Here is a 12,054-nt window from a genome sequence, read left to right as displayed (position 1 = left end):
AATGGCTTTTTAAAAACCATCAGTGGGAGTTATGTCCCTTACATGATGGTAAAATCAATATAGTCATAATGTAAAAAAGTTGCCCCTGGAAGTACCAATCATTTTTCACTGCTTAAATTTTCTGTATCTATAACCGTTCAATAGTTATAGGGAAATGAAAAACTTTTGAAAATCTAAAATATGACCTTGACCTTTGACCTTGACCTATATTTTTAAGTTTTGGTCCAAAGAACTCAAATCTGAAGACCCGCAGTCTTTACGACTTACGGTTCATGAGATTTATATGCATATCCAAAATTAAAATATTCAAGGGGAAATAACTCCTATAATAAGTCACTGGATCGCTTCGGTTAAAATTATTTGAACTTGTATCATTTGGCAAGGAACATTTAAAAAAAAACCATTTGCCGCTAAGTTTTATAGTTCATGAGTTATAGCGATAACAGTGTTTTTTGTAATTGGGGAGATAACTCCTATAAGGTAAATAGTACACTACGGTGCCCTTAATACAAGATAGCTTTTATTAACCCGATACTTGATACCAAAGATCATTTTGATATCTTGCGTACTTTTATCACCGATTAACTTTGAAAAACGGCGGAAGAAAAAGAATAATAAACAAACGAAATACAGTAAGGTCTTTCCATTTAAGAAAGGAAAGACCTTAATAACAAATTTCATTCTGATCTAACAGTCAACAATATGAACAGATATCTATGTTGTTTGTAATTATAATTGTATATTAAAACATGTAAACCACAGAATAACAACGGACATCTCCAATTTCCAACAAGGACAGGACACCACAGACTGCGCTTCACATAAGGGTCATTTTCAAAAAATGTGGATATTTCAGTTGTGAAATAACAATACAAAAAAATATTCAATTTTCAACTTTAAAATATGAAATTGAATAGTTTAACAACAATACAACCTGAAATAAAAATATGCAATCTTAAATGCTACTACAAAAATATTTTAAAAAATAACATAGAAACAAGTATGGGACATATGTCAACTACATAACGGATTTAGTTTCGGTCCCTAATTTTTTTTTAATAATATTTACATTTTGCTTGATATATATTTCCATAAAAATCATCACACTTTTTTCAAAACAGTTAACATGGTTAAAATAACACTTTTAGAAACATATTTTAAAGTGAATTTAATTCAGCATTGTCAACTACATAACGCTTTTTGTCAACTACATAACGATTCACTGCGTTATGTAGTTGACCTATTTGTGGTTTTTGGATGTTTTTCTTGACCCTAATACTACCAGATACATGGTTTTTTATTGAATTAGAGTCAGTATTATAGACTTTGAATGATTTATATAAAAAAAAATATTTATGCCAAAATTTATCAATGTTTTTGCCGTTACAAAGTTGACATTTTTTTAAGTACGAAATGAAAAGTAAAAAAAAATGCTAATAAAATCTAGTAATTCCCTGTATTTATGTATACATACCTGCAGTGATAACTATATATTTATAATAACAAAAGAAAAATAATAATTTCCGCTGGGTATTAAAACCAGCATTTAAAAAAGATTAGTTTTTCAATTTCGTACAAGCAATTTTGGGGTTTTTGGACCCTTTGAAACCCACTGGAAGCAATTTCTGTAGCTAAATTTCATATTGAATTTGCTGGAACTTGTTACACACACCAAAAACTAAATGGTGTATCTAAAAATTGGATAAAAATATGTTACACTTTTTTTTAGAAATATTGATTGTACAAGAAAATCCACATTTTTTGAAAAAGGCCCATAAATGATTGAATAAAATGTGGCAAACATATTGCTTAATGTCAATCAGGAAATATTACATTCAAAATTTTGATTTTTCAAAAATACATATTTTTTAAAATTGTGCTCAATGTTGCGACATTATTTCCTGCCATTTTTTTACATTCCCTTCGGAAAGAGATTTACAATAGACAATAAACAATAACACACGCGAAAGTATGAGCTAGAATCGATAAAGGCTCAATATTCAGTACATTTTATCATCTATAATACTAAAATTACGAGGTCCAATTTGTCAGCCGTCATCACGTAAAAACGACGAATCAAAGAATTCAACTTCATATACAACTAGATTTGTAATTGCTAGCAATAACGGATGGCACCCTTCCCCTATTGCCAGGTGAGCGGCGGCCATTTAGAAAATTCCAAACTCAAAAGTCAAGTCTACATAAGCTAGGCAACATTTGTTATAAGTTTCCTTAAATTTGAAGCATTTTGAAGTTTTTCATATTTTTGCTGTTTCCATGGTAACGGCGGCCATTTTGAATATTGCAAAGTCAAACCCCTGCTGCATTTTTTGCCCTCCATAATCATATACCATTTAATGTCTCTAGAATAAATTTAACATTGATGTTCTGGAATGTTCTGTGAAAATTCAAAGTTTTGACCTTTTTGCATTGTTTCCAAGGTAACAACAGATATTTTGGAAATTCCAACGCCAAATTCCACATCTTCCAATGTTGCTCATCATTACTGTGAAGTTTCCTGAAGTTTGGAGCATTTTGAGAATTTCGAAATTTTTGGTGTAGTTTCCATGGCAACATAGTAGTTCCAATGATCACCAAAATCATCCAACACCTGTATATAGTGGGCACCTACATTGTATTAAAATATAATGATTCTGAGATAAAGCATATCCAAACAGTTCACCAAAACAAAAAACTGGATTTTTTCACATTTGTTCTGTTTCCATGGAAACGGTAGCCATCTTGAACCATTCCATGCTTCCTGCAACTCTGCACATGGGGGTCCTTAATATAGTAAAGTTCTATCAACTTTGGTGCTTTAGCTTTGGAGAAATCGCCTGGACAAAATTTGTTGCAAGAAAAATAATAATAACTAGATTTGTAATTGCTAGCAATAACGGATGGCACCCTTCCCCTATTGCCAGGTGAGCGGCGGCCATTTAGAAAATTCCAAACTCAAAAGTCAAGTCTACATAAGCTAGGCAACATTTGTTATAAGTTTCCTTAAATTTGAAGCATTTTGAAGTTTTTCATATTTTTGCTGTTTCCATGGTAACGGCGGCCATTTTGAATATTCCAAAGTCAAACCCCTGCTGCATTTTTTGCCCTCCATAATCATATACCATTTAATGTCTCTACAATAAATTTAACATTGATGTTCTGGAATGTTCTGTGAAAATTCAAAGTTTTGACCTTTTTGCATTGTTTCCAAGGTAACAACAGATATTTTGGAAATTCCAACGCCAAATTCCACATCTTCCAATGTTGCTCATCGTTACTGTGAAGTCGCCTGAAGTTTGGAGCATTTTGAGAATTTCGAAATTTTTAGAGTAGTTTCCATGGCAACATAGTAGTTCCAATGATCACCAAAATCATCCAACACCTGTATATAGTGGGCTCCTACATTGTATTAAAATATAATGATTCTGAGTTTAAGCATATCCAAACAGTTCACCAAAACAAAAAACTGGATTTTTTCACATTTGTTCTGTTTCCATGGAAACGGTAGCCATCTTAAACCATTCCATGCTTCCTGCAACTCTGCACTTGGGGGTCCTTACTATAGTAGAGTTCCATCAATATTGGTCCATTGGATTTCGAGAAATCACCTGGACAAAATTTGTTGCAAGAAAAATAATAAAAACTAGAATTGCCATTGCAAGCAATAGCGGATGTCACCCTGGTTCCCCAATTGCCACTAAACGACAGCCATTTCGAAATGTTCCATCAGTAAATGTAGATATATCCATAACAAAAGATCTTTCTTTCAGTTTTCATAGCTTTATGTACGTTTTTCTGTTCTTAACAATTGTGCCGTTTCCATGGCAACGGCGGCCATTTTGGAAATTCCGAACTCAAAAGTCAAGTCTACATTAGCTAGGCAACATTTGTTTTAAGTTTCATTAAATTTGAAGCATTTTGGAGTTTTTCATATTTTTGCTGTTTCCATGGTAACGGCTGCCATTTTGAATATTCCAAAGTCTAACTTCTTCTGCAAATTGATCTCTCCATAATTATATACCATCATATACCATTTAATGTCTCTAGAATAAATTTAACACTTATGTTCTGGAATGTTCCATGAAAAATTCACCCCCCTAAAATTATGTCTAGAGACCCCCCAGTTGAAAAAAAAATGTACCATGTTGCAGTGTGCATGAGTCTCTTAATATCATAGAAGTTTCATATCAATTGGAACACATTTCTATTTTTCACATTTTTGCTGTTTCCATGGCAATGGCAGCCATTTTTTTAATTCCAAGGTAAGGTGCAAAACTGCACATGGTGATTAACATTATGTTATAGTTCCATCAACATTGGTCCATTCAATTCTGAGAACTAAGCCGGACAAAAAGTGTGGAATAAAAATAATAAGAAAAAAAGAATCGTACAATAACAATATGTCACCCGACCTCCGTCAGGGTGACATAATAATAATAAGAAAAAAAAGAAACGTAGAATAACAATACGTCACCCCAACTCCGTTGAGGGTGCCATAATAACTAGAATTGCCATTGCAAGCAATAGCGGATGTCACCCTTCCCCCTATTGCCACTAAGCGACAGCCATTTAAACTTGTTTAACAGTAAATGCACAAATATGCATGGCTATTCATCTTTTTGTTAATTTTCAGTATATTCAGAGCATTTTAAAGTATATCACATTTATACCGTTTCCATGGCAACGGCAGCCATTTTGAAAATTTCAAAGTCAAAAGTCTCATCTTTACTTGTCAGTTACCAATCATATCAAGTTTCATCAATTTTGAAGAATTCTGAAATTTTTGCTCCTGTATCCATGGTAACATAGTAGTTCCAATGATTGTCAAAATCATTCAAAACCTGTATATAATGGACAACTATATTGCATTAAAATTTGATGATTTTAAGTTCAAGCATACCAAAGTTATTCACCAAACCCGGAAGTTTTTGGAGCATTTTGACCTTTTTGCATTGTTTCCATGGAAACGGCAGACATTTTGGAAATACCAAAGCGTAATTCCACATCTACCAAAGTTGCTCATCGTTATGCTTAAGTTTCAAAAAAATTGGAGCATTTTCATATTTTTGAAATTTTTGGTGTAGTTTCCATGGCAACATAGTAGTTCCAATGATTGCCAAAATCATCCAAAACCAGTATATGGGTGGCACCTTTATTGTATTTAAATATAATGATTCTGAGTTTAAGCATCTCCAAATTATTCACAAAAACCAAAAACTGGAATTTTTCACAATTGTTCCGTTTCCATGGTAACGGCAGCCAATTTTAATGGTCTTAAGACCTACTGCAACCCGAAATTTTGTGTTCCTCATTATAGTCAACTATCATTAAGATTGGTTCCATTGTCTCCAAGAAAACTGCCGGACAAAAATCATTGGAAGAATAATAATAATAGTAAAGAAACAGAGGAAAAGCAATATGTCACCCGACATTGTCGATCGGGTGACATAATAAGAAAAAAAAGAAACGTAGAATAACAATACGTCACCCCAACTCCGTTGAGGGTGCCATAACTAATATAGTACAAAGGTGTAGATTAAAAATTACACCACTCCAGGCCCTTTTGTTTCCTACGTAATTAATATCGCCAATAATTAGGAAGTTCCGGGTCGAGTCGGATACCGATACCAATAGTATAATCACCTGTTACCTATTACCTTATCTGTACGTTCCGCATCTGACAGGCGCACCACCAAACGGTGTATTCAGGATTAATATGCTATATAAACGGGTCATAATCACAGGGTTGACACTACTAAATTGTCAAATTCTTACCTATTGTAGTATTTTAATCCGTAAGACTTTCTAAGATAACAATACGAATACTAAAAATCTGGACTAAAAATAAGTTTCAATTTGTTAGCGGGCATAACGTAAAACAGCGAATCAAAGAATTCAACTTTATTTATAACTAATATAGGACAATGCTGTTGATTAAAAAATACTCCATTCCAGGACCTTTTGTTTTCCAAATATTTAATATTACCAATAATTGATAAGTTCCAGTTCGACGGGTTCAAACAGAAAGATTTGAAAGCAGAGAAAATTGTGTATCTTATAATCGGCATGACTTTATCAGATGACAGTACTAATACTAAGATAAGGCTTGCGCATAGTTATATACTTTAATTCAGTCACGGACCCGCGATATCACGGGTGTGTTCTAGTAATAAATAAAGGATACGACTAGAAACTAGACTAGCAATAGGTTTTCTACATTTGATATTACTGCATTTTATAATATTATTATTTTTGTAATACATGATGTCTAGAAATTGACAAGAAGAGTCGAATAAAAACTAAATTTAACGATAAAAGAGATCATTGAAGGTTCTCAGTTGTAAACGTCCCATTTTTATGTAGCAATTAAATATTCCTGTATCGCAAAGTGGTGTAAGTAGCCGAAATGGTGTATTACTAGCATGTCCTCTAATAGTTGATGTGCTTTCCTCGGTTTTAGATTGCAGATCGGATTTGTTTTCTTTAAACCTATTTATGACTTCTGAACATCGATAAACTACTGTGGCCTTTACCTGTCACCACTGAGGTTGTGAGTTCAAATCCCACATGTTGCAGGCTGAGTTTATGACCCCTTCTGTAGCCATTTATGTACGAATTTTCAAATATAAATTGTATCAAAACTACAGATATTATGAATAATAGAGACAGGTCATTTTGTACATAGAATGACATTCAAAACAGTGTGGCTGTGGCCATTGATTGACAAATTAAATTCATCCGTTGACTGGGACAATTTACGTGAACGTGTGTCTGTAACGACCACTGTTCACGACGTACCTACGATAGACATTTAAACTGTGGGGTCACCAAAGGTTTCTTAACGCCTTTAATTATAAAATAATTCGAAAAATTAATCAGGAATAACCTTTATGTTTTGATTTATACAAATGATATAAATCAAAACATCGTGTTATTCCTGATTAATTTTTCGAATTACTTTATTAAGGTGTTGAGAACCTTTGGTGACCCCATAGTTTAAGTGTCTTTAAAAAGTACATAGTGAGCAGTGATCGTTACATACAAACGTTCACCTAAATTGTCCCAGTCAATGGATGAATTTAATGTTTCAATCAATGGCCACAGCCACACTGTTTTGAATTTCATTCTATAATAGGGGGAACCTTGATGCAAAACACTATTATTTACTGTTTCATTGCATTTAATAGAAAAAAGAGTACTTTGTGGCAATTAAACAGATTTTTGTTATAAAATTTGAAACATAGATTACTCACTTGCTTTTCTATGATGTGCTAGTGTTTATTTTTTACAAAAGTTCTAACCAACCTGTAAATTCCAAAATACCTCTTGCGGAGTCACTAAAGTCAAACGCACCCTAAAAGGTGTACCTGTTTTGGTCCATATTTTTTATTTGTTTTAACCAATAACTACATTAATAAACTTGTTTTAAGGAAACCAATGCTAGTACTGCATGAAATAATCTTATATCCATCAGTCGTCAAATTGCCAAATATGGTAGAACAAGGATAAAGGCTGTGGATTTTCTTTAAAATTTCCATATGTTTAGCATTGAATCAACAGAAGGGTACATACTCCTTAAGGTTTATGTACCCTTGAGGGCCCTCATGGGGTTTTTGATTATGTGATTACTTGGCCGTTTTTTTAATGATTATTTGATTATTAAGCCAAATATTTCATGATTATTTGATTACCTAGGACTGTATTTTTAGTTTATGATTATTTGATTACTAAAGATAAGCAAATATTTAATGATTATGTGATTATATTGGCAAAAAAATGGTGATTATGTGATTACTAGGACCCCCCCCCCCCCATCCATGAGGGGCCTCACCCTTCTGTAGCCATTTTTGTATGAATTTTTCAAACCTCAATTGTATCAAAACTAAAGATATAATAAATAATAGAGATAGGCCATTTAGTACTTGTTCCAAGGGGAAACTTGATGTAAAGCATTATTTTTTACTGTTTCATTGCATTTGATAGAAAAAGAGGACTTTGTGGCAAATAAATCAAGAATTTTATAGAAAATCCACAGCCTTTAATACAGAGATTTTTGTTATAAAATTTGAAACATAAATTACTCACTTGATTTTCTATGATGTGCTAGTGTTTATTTTTTACAAAAAGTTCTAAGTAACCTGTAAATTCCAAAACACCTCGTGCTGAGTCACTAAAGTCGAGCGCACCCTAAAAGGTGTACTTGATTTTGGCCATATTCATACTTGTCTTAACCAATAACTACATTTATAAACTTGTTTTAAGGAAATCAATGCTAGCACGGCATGCAATAATCCTATATCTATCAGTCATCAAATTGCCAAATATGAGAGTTCAAGGATAAAGCCTGTGGATTTTCTATAAAAATCTTGATTTATTTGTCACAAAGTCCTCTTTTTCTATTAAATGCAATGGAACAGTAAAAAGTAATGCTTTGCATCAAGTTTCCCCTTGGAATATGTACAAAATGGCCTTTCAACATTCAATTTTTTCTTTTTTTTCTTGTATCCATTTTCAACATTCAACATTCGTTTTCAACATTCAACATTCGTTTTCAACATTCAACTTTCAACTTTCAACATTCGTTTTCAACATTCAACATTCGTTTTCAATATTCAACATTCAACATTCAAATTTTTTTTCTTGTATCCATTTTCAACATTCATTATTCGATTTCAACATTCAACATTCGATTTCAATATTCAACATTCAACATTCAAATTTCTTTTTTTCTTGTATCCATTTTCAACATTTAATAATATTAACGGTACCAATTTTTCTGCACCAGATGCGCATTTCGACAAAACATGTCTCTTCAGTGATGCTCGTGGCCAAAACATTTGAAATCCAAAGTTTATATAAAAGATGAAGAGCTATAATCCAAAAGGTCCAAAAAGTATAGCCAAATTCGTGAAAGGAATCAGAGCTTTGCATGAGGGAGATACATTCCTTAATTTTTAATAATTTCAACACTCGATTTTCAACTTTCAACATTCGTTTTCAACATTTAACATTCGTTTTCAACATTCAACATTCGTTTTTAACATTCGATATTCAACATTCGTTTTCAACATTCGATTTTCAACATTCAACATTCGTTTTCAACTTTCAACATTCGTTTTCAACATTCGTTTTCAACATTCGTTTTCAACATTCAACATTCGTTTTCAACATTCAACATTCGTTTTCAACATTCAACTTTCAACATTCGTTTTCAACATTCTGTTGAATATTGAAATCGAATGTTGAATGTTGAATATTTAAATCGAATGTTGAAAGTTGAAATCGAATGTTGAATGTTGAAAATGAATACAAGAAAAAAAAATTGAATGTTGAATGTTGAATATTGTAATCGAATGTTGAATGTTGAAATCGAATGTTGAATGTTGAAAATGGATACAAGAAAAAAAAAATAAAAAAAAAAATAAAAAAATTTGGGTGTTGACGAATGTTGAATGTTGAATATTGAACCAACTTGACATCCGTCAGAATCTATGACAAACGAAACGATACGATTTTGATTTTGAAATTATAAATTTCCCCCACCGTTCAGCAATATACAAACTTCACCGGCATATGGGATATAAATTACGTATTACAAACTCAACCTGTACAACATTTTACCTTTTCAACTTCAGCAGTCAACCAATATGGCGTCGCATGTACAGCCTCTCTCTGATACACGTACCGTTCCGAACGTGTTTTAAAAGGACCGAAGTGCATCTTTCTTATTCAAGCTAATAATGTACCGTAACGTACTGTGCAGTCTATACAGTATACTTTGTTATAGCTTGAAGAAGACTAACAACATTAACAATTTTCTTCTTCAAGAAGCTAATTAATAAGTATTGTATCGGGTGATTTTTTCCATCAATATGATAGCTTAACATTATCATTTCTATGCAACACGGATGGTTAATTTTACTATATGAGTACTTTTTCTAGACTAAAAAATAATCAATCATATGTCTCCATAGCAAATAGTTAATGCATGTCTGAAGTTCCTAAGCCAGGAACCTGTTGTTTAGTGGTTGTCGTTTGTGGAAGATGTTCATAAGTGTTTCTCATTTATTATATTAGATCCTTGTTTTCCTGTTTGAATGATTTTACAAGTCATTTGATTGGTCCTTTATATCTTCCTGTTCGGTGTGAGCCAATGCTACGCGTTGAAGGCCGTATTATCTATAATGGTGTACTTTTTACACATTGTGGCTTGGGTGTAGAGTTGTCTCGTTGGCACTCATACCACATCTTCTTATTTCTATAGGACATACTAAAATACAGCTATAGTTTTGCAGGAATGTACGATTCCAAGTTGTCTGGGTTAATAAAATGTCAAGCAATTTTCTGTAATGTCATCTTCAAATGAAAAAAATATACACAAGTAATAGCAAAATATATTTTTTTTAAAACATTACAAACTAGAACTATACTACAAGTGAAAACATGTATAAAACAGTGGACGGAATATAAAAAAGAAACCATTACACCAATGAGCATATAAAACATAACTTTGTGTTTAAAAGATTTTAGACATCTGTTTTACAATCCTGCATAATTCTTTGGACGAAACATTTTTTTCTTATATATAAGGATATGTTTTCTATGTATATATATATATATATATATATGTGTATATTAATAATGTTTAATCTTACAAACAAGAGTTATTACAAAAAACGAAATCGGATAACCACATCAATTTGTAATACACAATTATCTATATTGTCTTTTTAAGCAATTCTATGAAAAAAGATAAGACCAATTGTTCCTGCTTTTATTTTATACTGTGTTAATTTCAAATTGAACATTTAAAAATTTATTTATAGACCCAATAAAAAAGATACCAAGGGGACATTCATATTCAGGCTCCCATATTCATAAGTCGAAGAAAATCTTAAAACGAAATTATAAAAAAAAAAACGAAAAACGACAAAAAGACGAAAAGACAAATAAGTCCACAAACGCTGCATAAAAAAACTTAAGACTGAGCAACACAAGCCCTACTAAAGCTCACAGGGACCACAGATGTCTAAATGTTTTATATATTGAAAAAAAAACACAATTGAAAACTCATCAACAAATTTGTTTAAATTACGTTATCTGACTCAAATATACTTCTTCTGTACGTTTCTTTCATTTTTTTTAAGGGGTGTTATTTTATGTATACTTTTAGATAGATCTTTAGATGTGTAACATGGTAGGAAATTTTTTTCAAGACACTTCCCCTTCTTAAAATTTTCATTTGATCCATGATATATTAACATTGTTCCAATAAATCAAATCAGATGGTTATGGTTTTTGTTTTGTTTTGTTTTGCTTTCATTCACAAACTTCCCAATTTCAGCAATAACAAAGAACATGTATTGATATTTGTATTTACATTTATACACATTTTCCTATGACAAAAATCTCTAATCGAATCAAAAAAAAATATGTGAAGTGATTTCAACTACACAAAGTGTAATGTAAATAAAATATTACGTTTCCTTCTTTCACATGCTTCTCAAACTTTTTTAACCGACGGAACAAATAGATGTTATCAAAGAAAAGTATGACATGCATAAAGGAAATTAAAGATCGAATAATGATAGCATGAATAGCATTAGTTATGAAAATTAAAGTCAAAGTGATTAAATGTATCAACTGTTTTTATTTGTACCTATTTTTGGTGTAACTAGGCCAAATAAAACATAAACATTCAAACTCTGATTATTTATATGATATTCTAAAAAATTATAATAAAGTTAGCGTTTTGATTAAATAGATTGTTGGTGTTTGCCTTTAGGAACCGGATCAACAAACGCATGCCTTAACACGGGTTTCTGCACGGAATCCGGTCTTTTAACAGCATCTGGATATGGCCTAAAAATTAAATTGTGTTGAAATAAATCATCTACGTATTTATTCTCAGATTATTAAGATACAATTTATATATATGTCGTGTACATATTATTATTTTGTACAGGTTATTACTTGAACAAAAATGTATACAAGTAATTACAAATTGGTATAGGTACAAAAACAATGATTTGATTAGTAGAAACATGTACTACA

At 31.7% G+C, this 12,054-nt stretch overlaps 1 protein-coding gene across 1 annotated transcript in view; it reads right to left on the bottom strand.

Moving 5' to 3' along the window:
• Positions 1 to 11,704: 11,704 nt before the first annotated feature.
• LOC139516821 (uncharacterized) overlaps positions 11,705 to 12,054 on the bottom strand; it is a 38,004-nt gene continuing 37,654 nt past the window's right edge. The window contains exon 17 of the mRNA XM_071307151.1: positions 11,705 to 11,862. Coding sequence (XP_071163252.1) covers positions 11,757 to 11,862 — 106 coding nt within the window. The 3' untranslated portion in view covers positions 11,705 to 11,756. The remainder of the gene's footprint in view (positions 11,863 to 12,054) is intronic.

Source organism: Mytilus edulis, chromosome 3, assembly GCF_963676685.1.
Source record: "Mytilus edulis chromosome 3, xbMytEdul2.2, whole genome shotgun sequence".
NCBI lineage: Eukaryota > Metazoa > Mollusca > Bivalvia > Mytilida > Mytilidae > Mytilus > Mytilus edulis.
The sequence above is the reverse complement of the archived record's forward strand: the minus strand, read 5'-3'. Positions and strand labels throughout refer to the sequence as shown.